At 43.7% G+C, this 25752-nt stretch overlaps 1 protein-coding gene across 1 annotated transcript; it reads left to right on the top strand.

Moving 5' to 3' along the window:
* Positions 1–1441: 1441 nt before the first annotated feature.
* On the top strand, positions 1442–20358 carry polr2a (RNA polymerase II subunit A). The gene is made up of 29 exons (XM_056300473.1): positions 1442–1765; positions 2479–2611; positions 2710–2846; positions 2934–3107; positions 3222–3503; positions 3658–3819; positions 5759–5979; positions 6080–6212; positions 6334–6458; positions 6897–7107; positions 8214–8423; positions 8956–9124; positions 9464–9558; positions 9713–9916; positions 10145–10367; positions 10588–10771; positions 11481–11652; positions 11777–11882; positions 12585–12790; positions 13049–13312; positions 13577–13784; positions 13896–13996; positions 14103–14207; positions 14347–14529; positions 14943–15146; positions 15688–15874; positions 16082–16195; positions 16272–16421; positions 16842–20358. Exons 1-29 carry the CDS (start codon positions 1679–1681, stop codon positions 17990–17992), a joined length of 5901 nt encoding a protein of 1966 aa, XP_056156448.1. The 5' UTR covers positions 1442–1678; the 3' UTR covers positions 17993–20358.
* Positions 20359–25752: the final 5394 nt, after the last annotated feature.

Raw genomic sequence — 25752 nt, 5'->3', positions numbered from 1 at the left:
AAAATGACAGAAGATTTGGCGACACTATAACCTAACCTAAAAGCTAGCTTAATTGACAAGACCGAGGATATTTTGGGCAGAGGCTGTCTTAGCGTTAATAACCGTAAAATGTAGACCGTCACGATAGCCACTTTTAAACGCCTCGGTTATTTTAGCAGCGCAAGACAAGCGTTTAATCGGTAACATCGGCATCAACATAACGCATTAGCGCCTTCAAAAATGCAGACCAAACGACTAAATCTTTCGAGTCATTTTGTCGGCCATATAACGTCTTGACAGACTCCATAGTAGTGCAGTCAAAAAAGGGACTTGTGTCAATAAATCATCAAACATTTTGCTTTATATATTACCATTTTGACAAATCGCCGGGTAATTACCCAGTTATTACCCGATGGACTGGCATACTACCGTCCTTTTAACTTCCTTAATGTTACCGCCAAAGGCTGGAGGCCTACAATGAAGCGTTCAAGTTTAGATCACAGGAACTCAAAATACGCACGAAAAGATAAAAATCAACGAATAAATTCTAAATAAAATCAACCACGTAACACCAACGACTTCTCAAAACGAATACGACACGAATCTTAGGCACAAATAACCAATCTTAACAACATTTGGGTGTTCCCCGGACCTTGCTAACAGAACGTCCGGGAATCGTTGTCCACGGATGGGCAGGGAGTCATACTCAAGTCCGAGGATTGCAGCAAAGTCCCGTAAAATTGAAAAAATCCCCCGTTAAAAAAGAAATATTCGACAAGTATCGAAAAGAGCACAGCGGGCACCCCTACTTGAGACCATTTAACGTTGAAAAACCATTTCATAAAAGGTATTTTTTTCGAGGTTTCCGTCTCAGGTTTTCGTAGGCCTCTGCGTTGAGCTTCTTTTCTTAGAGCCGAAGCTGATCCAGCGTGAGACGAACGGGAGAACACGGATTTTTTTTATTTTTGCTCAGAGGGAAGAAACCGACATCGGCCGAACTCGGTACAAATCGGAAAAGGGGCGGGATTAATGATTATACATTTATATTAATAGTTACCACGGCGGCTATTGGTCAGTTCTCCGACACTGCTCCATATTAATAAGGAAAGAGGCGAATCATGAGTTCCTAAATTAAATATGTATATTTTACAACGAAAATTACTCCTGGGCGACCGCCTCTATTCTAATCTAGCCAGTGGGGAAACGCTTACACCGAACTAATGCCCGCCTTCGGGTTTCATTCGCGGAAGGAATATGCGTGCTCTCTAATTGGTTGTACGTGCAAAGAAATAAATTATTCATACAGCTGTCCTGCGTGTCCAATAAGCGTTTTACTACGCAAGCCATGGCCCGCCTCCCCGGTATCCGGTCCCTGTGTTTGTCCGTGTGTAAACCTGTAGCGAACACCCAGTCTTTATAAACGAGCGTTGCTCAGTCTCACACTCATAAGCGCTGAGAGCGCTCCGGAGTGTAGATAAGGAAAGAGAAGGGGGACAGCTGGTGGCCAGCTTAGCTAGGAATAAAAACGTGAACAGTTACGGTTGCTAGGGTAATAAACAACAAGGGTCTTTGGGATACCGGTTCCGGAGACAGTCTGGTCACCGTTGGCGGTCTGGCCGGAGTCCTGGTGCCATTTTCGGGCTGTTCCTTCTCACAAAGCGGCGTGCCGAGGGAGGACGCGTCTCTTTGAATAGACAGGATGCATGGACCACCCTCCGGCGACAGCGCATGCCCATTGCGCCTCATCAGGAGAGTGCAGTTCGGCATCATCAGCCCAGATGAGCTTGTAGGTTTTCTTTTGGGGGTCGGGTACTGACTCATTCTCTGAACGTACACACATTTAATCTTACAGTTTCATGACTAATCTTTAGAGTTTTTTTTTCATATTGATGGTAACGGACACGACTTGTTTACTAAGAAAATGCTAGCAGTTAGCCTAGCCTAGCTAGCAATGTCAAGCTCTGTGGAGCTTGAGCTAACTGTAGTAGCATGTTTGCAGGAAGTTTGACAAAACTTTTAAGCACTCATTTACGAAATTGATCCAGGCCATTACATGAATTAAACCCCCCTTTTTATGTCGTATATTAGATGTAGACCTACACACAAGAAACATCTTTATTCATTATGGGCAAAGCCGCCTATCTACCATTTGTCATAAGTTGCATTCACACACTGTATTGTTGACTGATTATACAATCATTAATAAAAAGTGGTGGTAATAATAATAAACTCAGTGCTATGCATGTTTTTTTTCAAAGGAAAAAATTGTTACACAAAGAACACTGACTAGTGAAGCAAATTTCTGAATTTGATTTGGAAAATATTTACATTTGATTTTCTCCATATGTGGGGAAAATTATATTTTAGGTTTTCATTTTATCAGATTTTAAGAATATTTGAATATTTGATTATCCAACAATGGGATAAAAATAATGAGTCCTTGTGCTGGTGTCAATTTGTTCGAATGTCCACTTACATATATGGTGGCTTTTTCTCCAGAAACGGATGTCTGTTACAGAAGGGGGAATCAAATACCCTGAAACCACAGAAGGAGGGCGTCCTAAACTTGGTGGCCTTATGGACCCAAGACAAGGGGTCATAGAAAGATCTGGAAAGTGTCAGACATGTGCAGGTGCATGGTGTTAATATTTTTATATTACAATACATAGTTGATCCATTTCCTACTTAGAATCTTAATTTGTGTCGTTAATAAGGATTTTTCTCCTTCAGGTAACATGACAGAATGCCCGGGACACTTTGGACACATAGAGCTGGCAAAGCCAGTCTTCCACGTCGGTTTCATAACAAAAATCATGAAGATTCTCCGATGTGTCTGCTTCTTTTGCTCCAAGCTGTTAGTGGATGCGGTTAGTACACATGCCGTATGTCCTTTGCCCAAATCATAAAGTATGGACAAAACACTTTCTGACATTTTATATTATTTTTGTTTCCAGAATAATCCCAAGATCAAAGACATCCTATCTAAATCTAAAGGTCAGCCCAGAAAGCGCCTGACACATGTGTATGAGTTGTGTAAAGGCAAAAACATCTGTGAGGGAGGGGAGGAGATGGACAACAAGTTTGGAGTGGAACAGCAAGAGACCGAGGAGGACATTTCTAAGGAGAAGGTACTTGGGCAAAATTTGACATTTGTCAGTTGCCTATCAGTAATTTCATAGCACTTTCTAATTACTGTTCATATTTTCCTGTCTCTTCACATATTGTATTTTGACTCCACTCAGGGCCATGGTGGTTGTGGGCGCTACCAGCCCCGTATCCGGCGCTCCGGTCTGGAGCTGTATGCTGAGTGGAAGCACGTCAATGAGGACTCCCAGGAGAAAAAGATCCTGTTGAGCCCTGAGCGTGTGCATGAGATCTTTAAGCGTATTTCAGATGATGAGGATATCATCTTGGGCATGGACCCGAAGTACGCCCGTCCTGAATGGATGATTGTCACAGTGCTGCCTGTGCCTCCTCTGGCAGTCAGGCCTGCTGTAATCATGCAGGGCTCCGCTCGAAACCAAGTAAGGAGATGCAGGCTATTTCAGTAATTTTTTTTACTTTGCTAAAATTCAAAACAGTCTGCTGAAGTTGTATAAAATGATGAAGATCAAATGTGTAGTATTATTGATTAACCAGCACTGGCAGCATTGGTAATCGATGCATTCTCTTTTCAAGGATGATTTGACACATAAATTGGCTGACATTGTCAAGATCAACAACCAGCTGAGGAGGAATGAGCAAAGTGGTGCTGCAGCTCACGTCATTGCCGAAGACGTCAAGCTGCTCCAGTTCCATGTAGCCACCATGGTGGACAATGAATTGCCAGGCCTGCCCAGGGTATGCTTGAGTTATTACACTTGACTATGGTGAATGGGTTGAGCTACAGATTTCACCTCGGTGTGAATTTTGAAAATGTCACTGCTGTGTAATGTTAATTCAGGGCTCCAGATGGCAACTAAAGTGGTTGCCAATGCAACTAACTTTTTAATTTTGTGATCCTTTTTTTCCTGCCAGTCAACAGTGGCCACCATTACCCACAAGCAAAAAAAAGAAAAGAGATGGCCATATGTTTAATTTGTGTACTGAACTCTTATCTCCTCTTGCGCCTGCATCTACCTGACCTATCACGTGAACTCCTGTACGGTTTCCAATACACAAACGTCTCTGCACTCCTGTCCTGCAGTGGTTGAAGCATCGGTTGTACAGATGAACAGAAACAGTGGTTGAAGATAGTTTAACGTCACATTTATCGTGTTAAAAATTTGAAAGGTTAACTTTATGAACAGTTTTAAATTTAGTTTGATGTAGTTTAGTCCGATGGAGTTTGTACTTAGAAGATAGATGTCGCTACCTGCGTAGTTAGCTAACATTAGCCAACTGGCAAGAAAATGAAATGCGCAAACGAAAAATATCAGACTTTTTCTCACTCCCTGCCTGTCCAAACCCAGCCTCCTCTACATTGGATGCTGACGATGTCGAGACCAACTCGACCAGTGAAAGTTCTCAAGTGACGTTTGAGTCGTCCCAGCCCGATTCAGTCAGTGTGCAGTCCTTTACAGATGATGATAACTAAGCGCAGTGAGTGGAGTCTTCCTCTCCTGTCCCTGCGGCTCCCATCCCTACAAGACATTTTAAATCAGCTTGGCTACAAGAATTCGCCGGCTACGTTATGACAAGAAGAAAATGTACTGCACATTATTTGCTCAAGTAGGACAAGAGATTAAAACTTCATTACCGGTTCAAGTCATTTTAAAAAAGAAATCGTGAAGAAGCATGGTGATAGAAAAAAAAGTTAACTCCAGGGATTGTGTCATTGCTTGGTCTGCCCCTCGTGCCACCCCAATAGTGAAAGCAGTGCAACGTGCTGGTGATAAAGTCACAGAAAAAGAGATGAGGGAATTGAAAATAAAATCAACACAGTCTACATTATTGCAGTGGAAGAAATACCATTCACAAAGTTTAGCTCTCGATTCTATTGATGAAGAAGAATGGCATGGACCTATCAAAGATGTGATAATGATACAGCAGTGTGCTGGAGGAGACTTTAAAAGCAAATTACATCCCTGTTATAACTGATTGTGGAACAGATGTCTCAGGAAAAGACAATGTTATTGTATACTGTAGGCACTTATCTGATGGAACAGCTGTGACCCGTCTAGTAGGGTTGGCTAAACTTGATCACAGTCATGCAGAAGGAACACCCCTAAATACTATCAAGTCACTGCTTGAAAATGCAGATCCACCCAATACAAACTGGTGGATACACAAAATGAGTAAACTTTTGGAGCAGATGGTGCAAGCATTAACATGGGTGCAACAGGAGGAATAGGGGCACGTTTCAGAGGTGATATAGGTGAATATGTCCTGTCCTTCCACTGTATACCTCATTGTCTGGAACTGGCAATGTTAAGCACTCAAAGGTCAGTGCCAATGATTGAGAAAGTCTATGACCTTTCTTGTGTGAAAAACATATTTCTTCAGTCCTAAAAGCAGGCGAGAACTGAAGGCAATAGGTGCAGAATTGGGCTGTACAGTACGAAACCCTTCGGCTGTTAAAACTCAGCGTTGGCTGCCACACATTTATCGGGTACTCTCGGTATTCCTTCCATCAAATTATGCAACAGGGCAGGGGTACTTATATATATAGCTATATATATGCTGTCACTACTTCTATTCGGTTGCTTTCGTGTTTTTTGTATTCTTCGCTGTTTTGCACATTTTATTTATGGTTACAAAGTTTTGAAAATGATCAATTTTATTCTCTCTCCTCTCTCAGGCAATGCAGAAATCGGGCCGACCCCTTAAATCCATCAAACAGCGTTTAAAGGGAAAAGAGGGACGAGTCCGAGGCAACCTGATGGGAAAGCGTGTGGACTTTTCTGCCCGAACTGTCATCACCCCTGACCCCAACCTACAAATTGACCAAGTTGGCGTCCCACGATCCATTGCAGCCAACATGACTTTCCCAGAAATTGTCACACCTTTCAATATTGATAGGTACAGCAAACAGTCTTCTTTTGTTAATTGAGGTTTACTTATCTGCTCTTAACTGAATTTGATGTCATCTAATGCACGAATACATTCTGGTGACTTACAGGTTACAAGAACTGGTGCGAAGAGGCAACAGCCAATACCCAGGCGCCAAATATATCATCCGTGACAACGGGGACAGAATTGACTTGCGGTTCCACCCCAAACCAAGTGACCTTCATCTACAGATTGGCTATAAGGTGAAAATACATTTATAGTCAGATTTTCTGTCAAGAAGTATCACTAGAATTATTATTCTTTTGAATATTACTCATTACATGTTTTAGTGAGCTCACTATACTTTTCTTCACTTTCTAATAGGTGGAAAGACATATGTGTGATGGAGACATCATCATCTTTAACAGACAGCCCACACTACATAAAATGTCCATGATGGGGCATAGGGTTCGGATCCTGCCCTGGTCCACCTTTCGTCTTAACCTCAGGTGCAAGATTAAGAAAACTGCCTTACAAGGCTTCTTTACATTTGTTTATTCCTCTTGGCTGTGACAAATTGGTCCCATTTTCTTGTAAATATGGCAGTAGTACCCAAGAGGAAGATCTTACTATTCTGGTTAGGAAATTAATGCAGTCAGTACCAAGTATAACAGTGTCAGGGAAGTATTCTTAACCACAGTGAAAAATATCCTCAAGTGAAATTATGGCTTTTATACAGTGGCTACTAATGTGCTTAGAACGACTTAAGTTTCCTTAAAAGTAATGTAAATTCTAAAATATTTAGAGGCTCACCCTCTACCTCTGATGTTTTTTAGAGCTGGCATAACATCCAACAAAACTTAGCTATACATGATTTATAGGCTTCTTGACCAAAAATTTGATTTGATATAAACAGGTGTAACTCGTGTCCTTTCCCCCACTTCCAGTGTGACCACCCCATACAACGCTGACTTTGATGGAGATGAGATGAACCTCCACCTGCCCCAGTCCCTTGAGACCAAGGCAGAGATTCAGGAGCTCGCCATGGTGCCACGCATGATTGTCACGCCCCAGTCCAACCGGCCCGTTATGGGAATTGTGCAGGACACCCTCACAGCTGTGCGCAAATTCACTAAGAGGGATGTTTTCTTAGAGAGGGTAAGGTGGACTAAACAGTACTTTGCTTTACTACTTTTTGTACTTTTTACTGTTGGCTGCTCCCGTTAGGGGTCGCCACAGCAGATCATCTGTTTCCATCTCTTCCTGTCTTCTGCAGCTTCCTCTGTCACGCTAACCACCTGCATGTCCTCCCTCACCACATCCATAAACCTCCTCTTTGGCCTTCCTCTTTTCCTTTTCCCTGGCAGCTCCATATTCAGCATCCTTCTCCCAATATACCCAGCATCTCTCTTCCACACATGTCCAAACCCTCTCAATCTTGGCTCTCTTGCTTTGTCTCCAAACCATCCAACCTGAGCTGCCCCTCTAATATACTCATTCCTAATCTTGTCCTTCTTCATCACTTCCCAATGAAAATCTTAGCATCTTCAACTCTGCCACCTCCAGCTCCACCTCCTGTCTTTTCATCAGTGCCACCGTCTCCAAACCATATAACATAGTTGGTCTCGCTACCATCTTGTAAACCTTCCCTTCAACTCTTGCTGGTTCCCTTCTGTCACAAATCACTCCTGACACTCTTCTCCACCCACAGCAATGATAATGGCGATAATCACCTTTTTTACATTTAGCAGATGTTTTATCCAAAGTTACTTAAAAAGAATCAGCAATTAGCAGATATCTAGGTGTCTATCTTTTAGACTACTCAATAGTACTAATATCATAGCCAAATAGGAATGTAATTTCTAATGCAATTAGTGTAAGCGTGCAAGAGGTAGATTATAAAATAAACTTTACCAATAGTGATGCAAATAATGGACTCGATAAATTTGTCTCTTGTCATACATGGATAGAGTTTTTAGGCCTTTCTTGAAGGAAATAGTGTTTGTACAGTATTTTTCATAGTAGTTAGTATTTTACATAGAATAGAATGTGATCAGAAAGAATAAATCTAGCAAATAAATCAATATAACAGAAAACAACTGGCCTTTGAATAAGCTGAAAACAACGTAAAATATTAAGTTCAGTGCAAGTTTATAAAATGCATATTTTTGTCTTATGAAACAAAATGAGTTGTTCATCACACCAGTTGAAATACAAACTTTGTTAGGTGTCTGTCCACTCACCCTGTCCTTTTCCCACTACAGGGCGAGGTGATGAATCTGCTCATGTTCCTCTCCACGTGGGATGGCAAGGTGCCCCAGCCAGCCATCCTCAAGCCCCGCCCTCTGTGGACGGGCAAGCAGATCTTCAGCCTCATCATTCCGGGACACATCAACGTCATCCGCACTCACAGCACCCACCCCGATGAGGAGGACAACGGGCCTTACAAGCACATTTCACCGGGAGACACCAAGGTACCGAGTCAGATTAACCTAAAATCAACAAGTCTTGATTTAATATGGCAGTAACATGAAAGTGACTATTGAAAGTGGAAAACCTCGTTCAGCCCATGTTTGAACATCAACACCTTCTTTGTCCACCATTTAGTATCAAAAGAATAATGGAAGAGAAAGCACCTTTCATTCAATCGGAAGTAGTTTTTTTAAGCGAACAACTCTCCTAACGGCTCCCTTAGAGAGTGTTCAGCAATTTAAGTGCTCTGGCTAAAGTGTACTTGAATTCTTGGCTATATTTACTCTTCCAGTCTTGGAAGAGTAAATATAGCCAAGAACAAGCCCAAAACTTGTTTCTCTTTCCAAGTGTTGGTTTGAATGATAAGAAATTATTGCATGAACAGGTTACTCTCCTTTAATTTTTAGTATTTTTTGCTGTGCTTTATTTTACTCTACTTACTGTTCTTTTGTGCCAGAAGTCTCCTAACGTGCATAAAATAATGGCAAGATACCAAAGATTAAACAATATATACTGTTTGTTTTTTTTACTCAGGTTATTGTGGAGAATGGCGAGCTGATCATGGGTATCCTGTGTAAGAAGTCTCTTGGGACCTCGGCTGGCTCCCTGGTCCACATCTCCTACTTGGAGATGGGCCATGATGTCACCAGGCTCTTCTACTCAAACATTCAGACTGTGGTCAACAACTGGCTGCTCATTGAGGGTATGAGAACAACACAAAGAAACAGAAACTCTTTACAGTTTACCATTGTGACTGCAGCCCCTTAATCACCCATTTGCAATTATTTGTTTCATATAGCTTTTAATTTCTCAAGACCAGTTTGGGTGCTTCATCAAGGACAGCAGGCAACTTGGTCTTTGGCTGATAATGTGTTCAATTCATAATCACTTCAGACATAATTCTCTATATTCTAGCAATATCGTATTTTTGAACTTGTGGTATTTTCCCCCCAAAAATGGATGCTAAGCATCTAAAAAAAGACCTAATACTCTCTTTATCACACTTGTATCATATATTTACGGTTCTTGACCTTTTATCCAGGGCACTCCATTGGTATCGGGGACTCCATTGCTGACGCCAAGACATACCTTGACATCCAGAATACAATCAAGAAAGCCAAACAGGATGTGATAGAGGTAATGGCTTGCTTATTTCATGTCCACTGACAAAAAACCTTGCATTTAACTTCTCCAAAACAAAATTTACTTTTTTTGAACTGGAAATTATAAAAATGGTCACTCTGTTAAACTGTGTTCAGACTTAACACTTAACTGTGTCTTGTCCTTCCAGGTTATTGAGAAAGCCCATAACAATGAGTTGGAGCCGACTCCTGGTAACACTCTGAGGCAGACCTTTGAGAACCAGGTCAACCGCATACTCAATGACGCTCGTGACAAAACGGGATCCTCTGCTCAGAAGTCCCTGTCTGAATACAACAACTTTAAGTCCATGGTGGTAGCTGGTTCCAAGGGTTCAAAGATTAACATCTCACAGGTAGGAGGCATGGTTGGCATTTCAGGTTATCATACTAGGGAGATGTTTCCCTTAAAACATTTGTGTTTTGTTCCATCTGTTAGACCTCACAAAATACAAGTTGTCAGTCAATTGCTTTACAGCCCTGTTTTGTTGGATATGAGACTATTCCCTTCTCTAGCTTTGGCTCTTGGTTGCAGCATGCAAAGGTGTACAACTCGCACTGCTTGACACTTCCTCTTCTCCCAGGTTATTGCTGTGGTAGGGCAACAAAACGTGGAGGGCAAACGGATCCCCTTTGGCTTCAAGCACCGCACACTGCCTCACTTCATCAAAGATGATTACGGCCCCGAGAGCAGAGGGTTTGTAGAGAACTCGTATCTGGCCGGCTTGACGCCAACGGAGTTCTTCTTCCACGCCATGGGAGGCAGAGAGGGACTTATCGACACGGCTGTCAAAACTGCCGAGACTGGTAAGTCAGGGAAGCTGGGAATTGACAAGGCAGTGAGTAAAGTTAAAAGTGAGGTTTGATGTAAAAAGGGATTGATATTTTGGAGATGTGTATAGCAAACATGTGAGATGGGGGGTTGCTTTCTTTTATATAGTAATCTGAAAATGGGAGGGTGGGGCTGGGCTGTAATGTGGAGGCCATTGGTTTCACCATTTCTCACTTGCTCTGTCTCTCTAACAAGGTTACATCCAGCGTCGTCTGATCAAGTCCATGGAGTCAGTCATGGTGAAATATGATGCCACAGTGAGGAACTCCATCAACCAGGTGGTGCAGCTGCGGTACGGTGAGGATGGCCTGGCTGGGGAGGCTGTAGAGTTCCAGAACATGGCCACACTCAAACCCTCCAACAAGGCCTTCGAGAAGAAGTGAGCAACAAGAATACAGTCACACACACACACACACACACACAGGGATGAGGGACGGATGAGTTGAAGAGAGCTATTCATTGACTCACTCCCAAGACATCCAAGCACATGTTTTTCTTTTCTTTTTTTTCTTTTCTTTTTTTTGGGGGGGGGCATTCAGTAGGATTTGCGGTGTAGTTTATAAATCCATCCATCCATTATCCAACCGTTTCTCCTGCTCTCAGGGTCATGGGGATGCTGGAGCCTATCCCAGCAGTCATTGTGCGGCAGGCAGGGAGACACCCTGGACAGGCCACTAGTTTAACTACTTAAAAAAAAAAATAAACACAATGAGTGAAACTGGAATATGTGTCAACTGTTACAAAGTAAACAGGCTATGAAGCAAACTTGCATATCTAGAAATGGTAGGAATTGATCTCTGATTAGCTTTGAAAGCGCTTTGAGTGGCTATTGCAGCAAGAAAAGCACTATATAAATGCAATCCATCCATCTCTAAACCACATTCTTTTACACTGATTTCTAATAATAGTGTGGGGAAAAACAGGGTGAGAGTTGATTTTGCTGGCCTTGACAATACTACTGCCTTACCAAACACATTCAACTGTTACCTTAATCCTTTACAGTGCTATGCAACATTGACCGTCTTAACCACAGCTCACAGTGCATGGACATTGGCTTCCCAGTCTTATCCACGGTTTAATCTGTCTAGGTTTAAGTTCGACTGCACAAACGAGAGGTCACTGAGACGCACCCTGCAGGAGGATGTGGTGAAAGACGTGATGACCAATGCCCACGTGCAAAGTGCTTTAGAAAGGGAGTTTGAGAAGATGAGGGATGACCGAGAGATCCTTCGTGCCATCTTCCCTACTGGTGACAACAAGGTCTGCGGTCACACTTTCTCAGGCCTTTACTCCTGCAGTCTTGCTTTCTACATTCATGCACTAGTGTGTATAAGTATGATGAATGGTAGTTTGATGACCATGCAATCTTCCTCTTCACCTGAAGGTGGTGCTGCCGTGCAACCTGGCCAGGATGATCTGGAACGCCCAGAAGATCTTCCGGATCAACACTCGCACCCCGACCGATCTCAATCCGTTACGGGTGGTTGAGGGTATGTCAGACAAACTGCCTTTTTTTAACCGAGTAAAAAAGCAATCTGTTATTAGCCATTTTAAACTACTTAAATCTAAAAGTCATCCATTGACAAAAATGGCAGTGTTGCCTCTCCCACTTTTTCTCCACCATATCATTAGTCCCAGGAATGCTGGAGGACAAATGACTGGCTATAGGATTATAGCTAGACGATGGTGTCCTGTCCTCAAGAACTTACAGCTATATAAAGCTTCCTGGCCTGTATATGCAGGTTATGTAAGAGCGAAGGGAACGGTGTTTTTAGAGAAGGAAGGATCACTTAACAGTATCACAGTCTAGTTTGGCCCGATTGTGCTTTGACAGCCAGCTATGTGACATTGGCTACAATAATATTGTGAAAATTAACTTAAAAAAAAAAACTGTTGCCACAAGGTGGAATGGTTGGAATGTTGAAATAGTCAAATTCTTAGCAATAGAAACAAATAATATAAAAATAGGGCAGACGTTTTCATAAAAGTTCACAGGCTGCTATGGTGTTCTGTATTTTTAGTCACTGTTCTGCACGAAAACTTAAAATAACCTCATTCATCCATGGCCTTTTTAAAAGCTTTGGAAAAATATTTTGTGGAAAAAAATTAAATTTAAAAAGTTAATGCGCAAAGCGCAGCATGAATGTTGATTCATCAACCATTCATGGGCTTTGCTCTGACCACTTCCCCAGGCGTCCATGACCTCAGTAAGAAGCTGGTGATTGTGAATGGCGATGACCCGCTGAGCAGGCAGGCCCAACAGAATGCCACGCTGCTCTTCAACATCCACCTGCGCTCCACACTCTGCTCCAAACGCATGACCGAGGAGTTCCGTCTCTCCACAGAGGCCTTTGACTGGCTGCTAGGAGAGATAGAGACCCGGTTCAACCAGTCTATTGTAAGTTTATGGTATAAGCTTACCATACAGTATGGGATATGGTAGAAGCAAATGGACAGCATCAGACAAACTGTATGACGGTCATTTAGCATATACATTTTCAGACAAAAAATATAGGTTCGTATTCTATTTGAATAAATACCCCACTATTTATCTTATAAGATGATTTTTTTTTCCTACCCTTTATCAACTAATAGCAGTAAGAAAACAAATATAGCACATCTTCCCCCACTTATCCCTCATCTTCCCTTCTTCAAGACTCACCCAGGTGAGATGGTGGGAGCCCTGGCTGCCCAGTCATTGGGAGAGCCTGCCACACAGATGACCCTCAACACCTTCCATTATGCCGGTGTGTCTGCCAAGAACGTCACGCTGGGTGTGCCGCGTCTCAAGGAGTTGATCAACATCTCAAAGAGGCCCAAAACGCCCTCGCTGACAGTGTTCCTGCTCGGCCAGGCGGCCCGTGATGCCGAGAGGGCCAAGGACATCCTCTGTCGACTGGAACACACTACTCTGCGCAAGGTGAGGATGGCAGGAGGGGCTGTAACAGGGCTTGAAGAGATAGACATCCAGATAGGTGATCTGTAGAACTGAAATAGGCTCACGCTGTATAGTTCATAGTCAAAATTAAACGGTTCCTCCTTCAGTCTTATTTGTTTATTTAAATTATAACCATACAGATGTTTCGGGAAGTGACAAGTTGAGATAACTTGTTTAAGAAATTATCAGAATGTCCAACTAATGTCAACGGAGATTTAAAAACTAAAATCTGTTTTATAATTCCAGGTGACAGCCAACACCGCCATCTACTATGATCCCAACCCCCAGAGCACGGTGGTGACAGAGGATCAGGAGTGGGTCAACGTCTACTATGAGATGCCCGACTTTGATGTGTCACGTATTTCACCCTGGCTGCTGCGTATTGAGCTCGACCGCAAACACATGACCGATCGCAAGCTGACTATGGAGCAGATTGCTGAAAAGATTAATGCAGGTCCATTACTCGACATGTATTTATTCATTCCTTGGGGGTGGGGGTTGGGGATTATACTATGTTATGTGTGTATTTTTTTCTTTAATGTTTGCGTCATTACTGCTTTGACAGGTTTCGGAGATGACCTGAACTGTATCTTCAATGACGACAATGCTGAAAAGCTAGTTCTGCGAATCAGAATTATGAACAGTGATGAAAACAAGTTCCAAGAGGTGAAGAACCATAGTCTAAGAAGTGCAATAATCATTCAAATGCTATTATCCTTTTGGCAGTCTTTTTTTTTTTTTTTAACATTATTTAACATTTTTCTTTCCCAAGGATGAAGAGGTTGTGGACAAGATGGACGATGATGTCTTCCTGAGATGCATTGAGTCCAATATGCTGACAGACATGACATTGCAGGGCATCGAGCAGATCAGCAAGGTAATAAGGAAGACTGACTTGTATACATCCTGAAATGAACAGAAAAATTCATGTATGAATGCTGACCTGATGAGAGATGGCAGCAGATGATGTTCCAGGGTTGTTAATCAGCGGTCAAACTTCTGTCCTGTTCCTGTAGGTGTACATGCACTTGCCCCAGACCGACAATAAGAAGAAGATCATCATTACAGAGGATGGTGAATTCAAGGCATTACAGGAGTGGATCCTTGAGACAGACGGAGTGGGCCTCATGAGGGTACTCAGTGAGAAAGACGTCGATCCCGTCAGGACCACCTCCAACGACATCGTGGAGATCTTCACGGTACACAACACCCAGCCAAAGATAGTCTCTCACTCTCGTCATTTCAATGGCTTATAATAATTGGGATAATTTGAAAAGTTATAAAATGCTTAACAAAAATTAGGAGAAAAATGCCAGATAAAATCAGCAACAGTGAGAAATGTAAAAACAAGGTGAGAAAAAGATGCCACAAAACAATGTCCTTGGATAAAATTCCATCAAGTCAAGTTTGCAAGCAAGTTAAAGCTCAATCATTTCAGCCTTAAGCCATTCAGTGAGGTTGTTTTTGCACCCTGATGGCAGACTCTCAGTTGCCTCTTGCCTTTCTACCAGTCTTTTGAACAACCAAATAGGACTTGCCCTAGGAACTGATGTCCACTGTTTCCACTGTCAGCAGTTCCCCACGAAACGTATTTGCTTTCTGGTTCCTGCAGGTGCTTGGTATCGAGGCTGTGCGGAAGGCTCTGGAGAGGGAGTTGTACCACGTCATTTCCTTTGACGGTTCCTACGTCAACTACCGCCACCTGGCCCTGCTCTGTGACACTATGACATGTCGAGGCCACCTGATGGCCATCACACGTCACGGTATCAACCGTCAAGACACGGGACCTCTTATGAAGTGCTCCTTCGAGGAGACGGTGAGAGGAGGATATTCAATTAATACAAAGGCTTTAATTGAAGTAGGCTGAGGGAGCTTCTAATTCAGTACAATCAAAATCTATGCTGTGTGCCCATAGAGGCTGGGCTTCCCAACAAATGCCTTTTTCAGAACTATAAAACATGAAATTGTTTTGAATCTGACGCAACATCTTCACACCTCTACCAACTGGTTTGCCATCGAGGGATTGGTAACACGATCCAGAAAGGGCCGGTGTGGGTGCAGGTCTTTGTTCCATCTAAGCAGTCACACACCTGATTCTTAGTCAACCAATAGTCTTTGCTAAAGACCTCAATTTGTAGATTCAGGTGTGTAACTGCTTGGTTGGAACAAAGACCTGCACCCACACCGGCCCTTTATGGATCATATTGCCCGTCCCTGAAACTCTTAACTATACAAGTAATCCAACAAAGAAGATTTGAAACTAGACTCCCCCCCCCCCCACCCTTTTTTTTTCTTTCCTTTTTTTTTTTAAATTTTATTTTCATTCTTACATTGCTTTATCTCTCTTCCCCTCCCAGGTGGATGTGCTGATGGAGGCTTCATCCCACGGTGAAAACGACCCGATGAAGGGTGTGTCTGAGAACATCATGTTGGGCCAGTTAGCCCCGGCCGGGACAGGCTGCTTTGACTTGCTGCTGGATGCTGAGAAGTGTAAATACGGCATGGAGATCCCAACAAATATACCCGGCATCAGTGTGGCAGGACGTAAGTAGCAGGGAAACTACTATTGTACTTTGGGCGATAGCGCCTTCACATCCACCTAATGGGTACAGGACAATTGAATAAACTTATGTCTTATGTGACATTTTCTTCATGATGTATTTGTTCATCAGTAGCCCAGTTTAATCCTTCCATCATGAATTCAGATAGGACAGTAGTGACACTGATGTTCTCTCTGCATCTGATCTGTAGCTACTGGAATGTTCTTCGGCTCAGCGCCCAGTCCTATGAGCGGCATGTCCCCAGCCATGACCCCATGGAACACAGGAGCGACCCCTGCCTACGGCGCGTGGTCCCCCAGTGTTGGTGAGTATATGTCCAACGTCATATGTCTCATCTTCCGTCGGTTTTTATTTGCTCACTCTCGCACTTCGACCTCCAGGAAGTGGCATGACACCTGGAGCAGCCGGCTTCTCGCCCAGTGCAGCATCCGATGCAAGTGGCTTCTCTCCAGGCTACTCCCCGGCCTGGTCCCCCACCCCGGGCTCTCCTGGGTCTCCAGGCCCAGCAAGTCCATACATCCCCTCTCCAGGTGAGATGCTGTATTTAAATTCTGTCATGTTCTTAGTGGACACCTGTATCTGTTAAATATCATTTAGCTACAGAACAGGAAGGCAACGTCGCACTGAAATATGTTTTCCCCATTTTGCAACTTTTTTTTTTTTGATAATATTTCTGATTTTGCTCTTTTGAGTGAAGAAAACTTAGTTTTCTAAATCCCTGTAATCCTTCTCTTTTTATGTTTAAAGATTTGTAGACATTGTAGACATTATTGGATACACTGTTATTTTTAGACACTTTTGCTACTTCTACAGTCTCCTCCCCTGTCCTTTCTGTTTTATATGAAATTCCTCGTATATGCAAATTTTGTTGGCCCAACAAAAATATCTGAAGAAGAAGAAACTTTTAACATCTTTTCATCAAATGATTTTTTTCCTTATTGATTTTCCAGGTGGGGCGATGTCTCCCAACTACTCGCCCACCTCCCCGGCGTACGAGCCTCGTTCCCCGGGCGGCTACACCCCGCAGAGTCCTGGCTACTCCCCTACATCGCCTTCCTACTCCCCCACCTCACCCTCCTACTCCCCTACCAGCCCCAACTACAGCCCCACCTCCCCCTCCTACTCACCCACCTCCCCCAGCTATTCCCCGACCTCCCCCTCTTATTCACCCACATCTCCCTCCTACTCTCCTACTTCACCGTCCTACTCCCCGACCTCGCCCTCATACTCGCCCACCTCCCCGTCATATTCACCCACCTCCCCAAGCTACAGCCCTACCTCCCCCTCCTACTCCCCCACCTCCCCATCCTACTCGCCCACTTCCCCTTCTTATTCGCCCACCTCTCCTTCTTACTCGCCCACCTCCCCGTCATACTCGCCCACCTCCCCGTCATACTCCCCCACCTCTCCTTCTTATTCGCCCACCTCGCCAAGCTACAGCCCCACCTCGCCCAACTACACGCCCACCTCCCCAAGCTACTCCCCAACATCGCCTTCCTACTCTCCCACATCGCCCTCGTACTCCCCGACGTCGCCCAACTATACCCCAACCAGCCCCAACTACTCCCCCACCTCACCCTCCTACTCCCCCACTTCCCCATCCTACTCCCCCTCCAGCCCACGCTACACCCCGCAGTCACCCACATACACGCCAAGCTCGCCCTCCTATAGCCCGAGCTCACCCTCCTACTCCCCGACCTCCCCCAAATACACCCCAACCTCGCCCTCCTACAGCCCCAGCTCCCCAGAGTACACCCCCACCTCCCCAAAATACTCGCCCACCTCGCCCAAGTACTCGCCCACATCTCCGAAGTACTCCCCCACTTCCCCCACCTACTCCCCGACGACTCCCAAGTACAGCCCCACATCGCCCACCTACTCGCCCACCTCGCCGACCTACACCCCGACCAGCCCCAAATACTCTCCAACGTCCCCCACCTACTCCCCGACCTCACCCAAGTACTCCCCAACCTCACCTACCTACTCGCCGACGAGTCCCAAAGGCTCCACCTACAGCCCCACCTCCCCTGGGTACAGCCCCACCTCCCCCACCTACAGCCCTGCCATTAGCCCCGACGACAGTGACGAGGAGAACAACTGAGCTGCTGAGGAGAAGGGGAGGCAACTAGAGGCAGGCGCCTTTACTGCCCATCACAAACAAATGCCCCACCCCCTCAATTTGTGGGTGGGCAACTGAAGGATGGCGCCTCCTTTAACCCCCACCGGAGGAGGTGGTGATGGTTCTTCTGCTTCCATCAGAGACTCCTGCTTGTGAATTTCTTTTTAATTTCATGGAAGTCCTTTTCTGAAAAAAAAATTTTTTTTTTTCCAACCATCTTCGGGAGCAGGCCCCAACCCCTGACCCCCGGCCTCCCCAAGATAAAATCTACTACTAATTGTACTTGATAGACTGAACTTATTTAGCCAGGAGGAAAAGGCTGCCTTTTTTGAATTTTACAATGGCTTGTTTTTAATTTTCCAAAGGGATGTTGGAGCAGACTTATAACAAGTGGCAAGGAACGAAAACGAGAGGGAGCTGTGGTGAACGTATTGAGGAGGGGGGGAAACTGTTCCTGTTTACCCGATCTTTCGCTGCGTCCAGTCTCTCTCTCTCTTCAGTTCAGTGTTGGATGTATGGCTGTTTTTGGAAAGTATTGCCAAAAGCCTTTGAAAAGCTACAAGTGGATTATATTTATCACCTAAAGCATAAGCTTGAAAAAAAAAAAGGAGGTGGTAGGGCTGAGCCAGAACTTTGTTGTGGATTTTATCAAGGCGTACCTTGTTAAGACCCCCTTTTCCTGTTTTTGTAAATGTACATTTGTCGTCAGTTTTGGGGGTTGTTTTATAGAGGATGGGGGGGGCTTCTTTATTAAATACGAGCCTTTGGGTCATAACGGAGGAGAAACGAAGGTTCAGACTCACTACAGCGTGGTACTTTGGTGAATAAGTCGTCGTCCTCGCGGCGGGCTGTCACTGGCCACAGCCCTTGAAACGCGCAGCGGCGGCGGCGGCACGAAGTAGCTAAAGAACACCGAGACGCCGACAGACGGGGAAACAAGACGAGAGAGAGAGAGAGAGAGAAGCTGGCACGCAAGGCGAACGAAACTCTTGCGATCTCTTGTGCGTCATCGCCTCTCATTAACATCACTCGGGACATATCCATTATATCTACCCATCACCCTCTCCTCTTCTCCTCTCACAGCCCGAACACAAACCTAAAAGATGTCATGACAACATCCACCAGCATCATTTTTGTCCATCTCCATTTAAAGACTCATACTACAAAAAGCAAAAAGTTGTTTGTTTTGTTTTGTTTTTTTTCTTCTCCAGATGATATTGTGATTTCTACGGGGAAAAAAAGTTATTACTGTCAGAATGTTTAATCTGTCTTCGATTTCGACTCTAGGAGGATTTGGGCTGTCTGTGGATGAGGGATTATAGTTTGGCATTGCTGCTTCTGTTATAATTTGCATGAGTAGCAAATGTTAAAATGCATTTTTAATCGAGCTTTAGGTTGAAGTCTGCATCCCCTCCACTCCTCGGCAACTCTTGTCCCATTTCTGGTAGTTGACGTGTACACGAGTTTTCACTTTATTTGGACTCGCTGTTCAACTTTATTTAAGATTAAAAAAAGAAAAGAAAAAAAAGGTTAACTATTCTGTGTGCGTAAGAATAGAGGAAAAAAACATTTCTTTGCTTTTTGTTTTGCTTTCGGTGACTTTGTGAGGCTGTTTTTGGCGGGCGGCTCAATGTTGAGACACTGTGGATGAAGAGGCCGGGGACGGAGAGGAGTCGAGTTCCTCCCCTCCCGATTCTTAAGTCGTCCTAAGTTTAGCCCGCGTGGCCCCTCTTTACATCGAGGGCAACAGCCACGTTCACCAACAGTAGGACAAAATGTGATTTCCTGACATTTTTCCCACTAGGAAGTGTTGCAGCTTCAGTTTGTCCTCCAGTTCTCGCGGGGCCACAGTTAAACGTTAGTCAAGCACTACATTGGCAGTTGCGTTTTTGGGTCAGTTCGTCGTTTCATCTTGTACGGGGACGAATAATTGCTGAACTGAACGATGCGTTAATGCCGGAGACTCCTCTAAAGGACAAACGGCGGGTTTGGTTTCTTATAACCGCCGGATTAAAATTCATTTCAAGGGTGCTTTCATTATTTGACCAGGCCCAGTTTGATTGGATTTGAGGGGACGTTGCTGATCTCCATGACTGACAGTTGAGCGCGCGCGCGCACACACACACACACACACACACACACACAGACACAGACACAGACACACACATTCGACATAAATCCCCAAAGTGATTAAACGGGCTTGGTTTCCTCTGTCCCCTCCACTTCATCCACAAGTGATCCTGATCGTTTCTGAAATCAGTGTTTGTTCTTTTTTTAATTATATATAGATACACATATATATATTATATAAATATATATATACTAGTCTATGTTACCTGTGATTTGGAAAAGGGGGGTGGGATGGGAGGGACTGGATCTCACTGGGAGTCCTGCGGAGTCGATTTACAGTTTTTCTATTTCTTTTCTTTTTTTTTTCTTCTCGATCCAACATCTTACAACCCAGAACGTGGGTTACAATCGAACTTTATTGGCAAAACCTTGTGAACGGAGAATGTCCTCCAAGTGGGTCTTGAATCGAAGGTACTGTGTGCCTTTAGCCTTCTGGATAAACACAGGTTCGGCTGCTACACTTAACGCAAAACACGGCGGTGGGCTTCCTGGTTGACGCAACCACGATGTGAATATGGCCTCAGCGTCCATTACTTACTATTGTCTTAACAGCGCAGTTGGTTCAGCTCCTGGTGTCAGGACTCCCAGTAGTGTGAATGTGTGTGTGTGTGTGTGTGTGTGTGTGTGTGTGTGTGTGTGTGCTCATGGGTACACATTTTGAGAGGGGTTTGCGTGTGGAAAAAGTCGAGACAGGGTTTTCAAGTTGGAGAAAAATGTTTGGGGGTAAGGAAAGTTTAAATTAAAGAATAAATTGCCACTGTAAAGAAATCAGTTCAATATCTCATTCTCTGTATTTTGTTGTTTTTTGTTTTTGTTTTTTTGACTTGAAGAAAATGAATAAAAATTTTACTACATGTTCCTCTGTGATCGTTACTCATCGGCTTTGTCATCACACTGACAATCACTTGACTTCCCAAGGCTAGCTTAAGTATGGTTTGTGTTATATTTGCATGTTTTGCACATAAAAATGCAATGCAATTTGCATGATCAGAAAACAAGCAGAATAATTGTACTTTATATGCAAAAAAACCCAAAACAAAACATACTGTATGTATAAAAAGTGCAAGTTTGTGGAGGAAGAATGCGTACCTTGAATGGCTCAGGGGCCTAAATGCATGTGAGTCCACATGTATGTGTGAGTGTGGAAGCAGCCCAGTGATGCTTTACTACAGTTTTTCAATACTCGTTAATTCAACATAAATCATGTATAGCTACAATTGTAGTGCAACAACATTTGTTCCCCCTTTTCAATCCCATCATAATGTAGAAACGTCCCATCAAATAAACATCCATCCATCCATCCATTATTCAAGCCGATTATCCTAATTGGGGTCGCGGGGATGCTGGAGCCTATCCCAGCAGTCATTGGGCAGCAGGTAGGGAGACACCCTGGACAGACCGCCAGGCCATTACAGGGTTGATACATATATATATATATTCTTATTTCTTATCTTATCTTCTATTTCTATTTATTTCTATTTTTCTTATTTCTATTTTCTTGTTATCGTGTAAGTTTTCTTTACTAGAGCGTGAGTGTAATAGGACCCAATTTCCCCTTGGGGATGAATAAAGTATTTCTGATTCTGATATGATACCACAAACATTGATATATAGCAACACTTTTGTCAAAATTTGAAAACTGTCACTAAGCAAACACTTCCAACATGCATAAATTACAGAGATTTATTCAGATAAACATGCAGAAGGAGGGGGGGATCCCCACACCTACTTACCAAGAAAGCTGGAGGTATTTACATGGAGATGAACATATATTCAAGTACTTAGTACATAACATACTGCAGATTTCGCAGAAAATAAACTTTCATATGGAAACATTAGTTTATTCTAACAAATTCTATACAGCTTGAATTGTATAGGGTATGAATAATATTCAACAACGAGCCTGAATTAAGTGTTTTGATGTAACCTCATCCATACTTTCATGACTCTCCATCCATTCCACAGTCTGGTTTAAGAATACTACTACTACTACTACTACTACTACTTTCGGCTGCTCCTGTTAGGGGTTGCCACAGCGGATCATCCGTTTCCATTTCTTCCTGTTCATACAACTCACCATAAGCCTTTTCCTTTGCCACCTCTCTCTTCGCTTTACGCTGCATCTCCTTGTACTCCTGTCCACTTTCTTCATCTCACCGACTATTCCCCTTCTTCTTTGCCAACCTCTTCCTCTGTATACTTTGCTGTACTTCCTCATTCCAGTCTCCTTGTCTTCTTTCCTCTGTCCTGATGACACACCAAGTACCTTCCTAGCTGTCTCCCTCACTATTTCTGCAGTGGTTGCCCAGCCATCCGGCAACTCTTCAGTACCACCGAGTGCCTGTCCTAACTCCTGCCTGAACTCCACACAACAGTCTTCCTTCTTCAACTTCCATCATTTGATCTTCGGCTCTGCCTTCACTTGTGTCCTCTTCTTGGTCTCCAAAGTCATCCTACAGACCACCATCCGATGCTGCCTAGCTAGGTTCTCCCGTCACCACCTTGCAGTCTCCAATCCCTTTCAGATCACGCCTCCTACATAAGCTATAGTCCACCTGTGTGCACTTTCCTCCACTCTTGTACGTCACCCTGTGTTCCTCCCTCTTCTTGAAATATGTATTCACCACAGCCATTTCCATCCTTTTCGCAAAATCCACCACCATCTGTCCTTCCACATTTCTCTCCTTGACACCATACCTGCCCATCACCTCCTCATCACCTCTGTTCCCTTCACCAACATGTCCATTGAAGTCTGCTCCAATCACCACCCTCTCCTCCTTGGGTACCCTCTCCACCATGTTGTCCAACTCACTCCAGAATTCTTCTTTCTCTTCCATTTCACACCAAACTTGCAGGGCATATGCGCTGATAACATTCATCAATACACCTTCGATTTCCTGCTTCATACTCATCACTCTGTCCGACACTCTCTTCACCTCCAACACGCTCTTGACATACTCTTACTTCAGAGTTACCCCTACCCCATTTCTCCTCCCATTCAAACCATGGTAGAAGAGTTTGAACCCACCTCCAATACTCCTGGCCTTACTCCCCTTCCACCTGGTCTCTTGCACACACAGTATGCCTACCTTTCTTCTCTCCATCATATCAGCCAGCTCTCTCTCTTTACCCCAGTCATAGTGCCAACATTCAAAGTTCCGACTCTTACCTCCACACTCCTACCCTTCCTGCTCTCCCGCTGCCTCTGGACATGCCTTCTCCCTCTCCTTCTCCTTCACCCAACAGTAGCATAGTTTCCACTGGCACCCTGCTGGTTAACAGTACCAGTGACGGTCATTGGTAAGTGGGGCCTCGACCGATCTGGTATGGAAATCTTATTTATGAGCCGCATATTTGATATGGCAAAGATTTTACACTGGATGCCCTTCCTGACGCAACCCTCCCCATTTATCCGGGCTTGGGGCCGGCACTAAGAATGCACTGGCTTGTGCATCCTCAGTGGCTGGTATGAGAATAGACATTCACATTTTTTAGAGTTATTACATAAAGTCAACACGTGCAGAAAGGTTCTGTCCACAGTGAACAGCCATCTGCAGGAAGCAACTTTTTTTTAGCGTGGGAGGATCATGCTATTCCCCCCCAGTTCCCCCTTCTCCCTGAACAGGCGCCCCGACCGACCAGAGGAGGCGCTAGTGCAGTGACCAGGACACACACCCAGATCCAGCTTCCCGACGCCCGACCAAGCCGGAGGTAACACGGGGATTCGAACCGGCGCTCCCCGTGTTGTTAGGCAACGGAATAGACCGCCACGCCACCAGCATGCCCCTTCAATTTGTTTATCTTTTAATCCATTACAGTCGACCTACAGACGGAAATTAAATTCTGCTGGGTTCGACAAAAAATGGTGCACGTCACATGAGATTTGATGGCAAGGCAAGTCAAGTCAATGTTATTTGTACAGCCCAATATCACAAATGACAAATTAGCCTCAGTGGACTTTACAGCAACACAACATCCTGTCCTTAGACCCTCTCATCGAATAAGGAACAACTCACTAAAAGAAAGAAAAAAAAACATTAACAGGGAGAAAAAAATAGGAAGAAACCTCAGAATGTCAGAAATTAGTAATTTATTCAATTCTGTGGTTATTTATCTGCTACGTTCATTTGTCCCGAGTGGAATTAAAAAAAAGAAGAAAAGCTGTAACATAAACTAGAAAAATGCTTTTCCACAGAAAAAGCGTGTGAATGCTGAGCTGCTGAGAGAAATCGCGAAAGCATTGCTGAAAATGGATAAATAGGAAAAGTCAGAAAGTCACTAGCCTACCTGAAATACCTGGAAACTGAAATGTGAAATGGCTGAATATTTTAAAAGTTTTAAAGGTATAAAAAACTGAAAAATTTGCCATAATGTGCTAAATACATAAATAGTTTGATTGTTGAATGGTTTCTGTAGTTTAAAGTATGAAAAAGTGGAAGTGGTGCCACTAATAAAGAACTGCAAAGCAATAGTGTGAATGCCTAGCATTCACACTAATTAGGCTGGCAGTTCAGTTTCAAATTGATATGTGATGTCACAATAGGACTGAACATTCTAACAGGCAAAGTGCATGGCAGAATTGCTAAACTTTAGAGCTGAATTGTTCAAAAACTATAAAATATTTTTAAAATGTGAAACGGATTCTGAAAGAGCTGAATGTCCTGAACTGTTTAAGCTTTAAATGGGGTTTCTAGCTCAAAAAATGAAGGAGGAGATACAGTTCAAAGGTGATGAGGGTTTCAACCTTTCCCCATAGACTTCCATTGTTTTGAAAAAGTAGAAAAAGCTTAATGTGTCTAAAAGTATAAAAGATTTCAAAAAAACGAAGTGTGAGCCTTAATGGGCTTAAAGAGATGAACATTTTGACATCTGAATGGTTTCAGTGGCTAAAAGTATGAAGGAGTAAAAGAGGTGGAAAGGTTGCAAAAGTCCCCCATTGACTTCCATTCAAAAAATGGCTGAAAAAAGTTGAATATTTCAAAAAGTTCAAAACGTATGAAAAATCTGAAAGGGGAGCGATAATGACCTTAATGAGTTGAACATTTTGATAGTTGAATGGTTTCAGTAGCTAAAAGTATGAAGGAGCTACAAAGCGTCAAAAAATGGGCGGAAGAAAAATAAATAAATAAGGAACTGCAAAGCAATAGTGTACAAGAAAAGAAAAAAGCTCCAATGTGCCATGACTGGCCGCTAGGGGGAGAAATAATACAACTGTACCGACGCTCCCCAACGAGCCATAGTCAAAGATGCAAAGGTGGCGCCGAAGAAGAAACCGAGCCGAGGAAAAAACTGAGTAATGGAACTGAGTAAAAAGACTAGTTGCTATGTAAGACGAAGGACAAGGAAAGTAATGACATCCAACTAAACAGGACAATCTTGACTGTACAATAATTTTTTTTCTACCATTCTGGTAAAGATTCATAGTTAACTCGAGATTAAGATAAGCTTTATTGTCCCATAGAGAAATTTGTCTTGGACGCACACAGCGCTGTTTACAAACACACAATAATGCATTATCATACATGCACATGGCATACATACAGCTCCTGCACATAGGCCTAAACACCATCTGTCCCAACTGCCATCTGTCCCAACTGCCATCTGTCCCAACC

Source organism: Lampris incognitus, chromosome 20 (assembly GCF_029633865.1).
Source record: "Lampris incognitus isolate fLamInc1 chromosome 20, fLamInc1.hap2, whole genome shotgun sequence".
Taxonomy (NCBI): Eukaryota; Metazoa; Chordata; class Actinopteri; order Lampriformes; family Lampridae; genus Lampris; species Lampris incognitus.
This window is presented reverse-complemented; position numbering and strand designations above follow the sequence as displayed.

Bases quoted from the DNA above. Each gene is read 5' to 3' on its own strand.
- polr2a (XM_056300473.1), top strand. From the start codon at position 1,679: ATGCATGGACCACCCTCCGGCGACAGCGCATGCCCATTGCGCCTCATC. The intron at 10,772-11,480 runs GTGAGCAACAAG...TAATCTGTCTAG, and splicing joins AACAAGGCCTTCGAGAAGAA to GTTTAAGTTCGACTGCACAA. The intron at 14,208-14,346 runs GTAATAAGGAAG...CTGTTCCTGTAG, and splicing joins GCATCGAGCAGATCAGCAAG to GTGTACATGCACTTGCCCCA.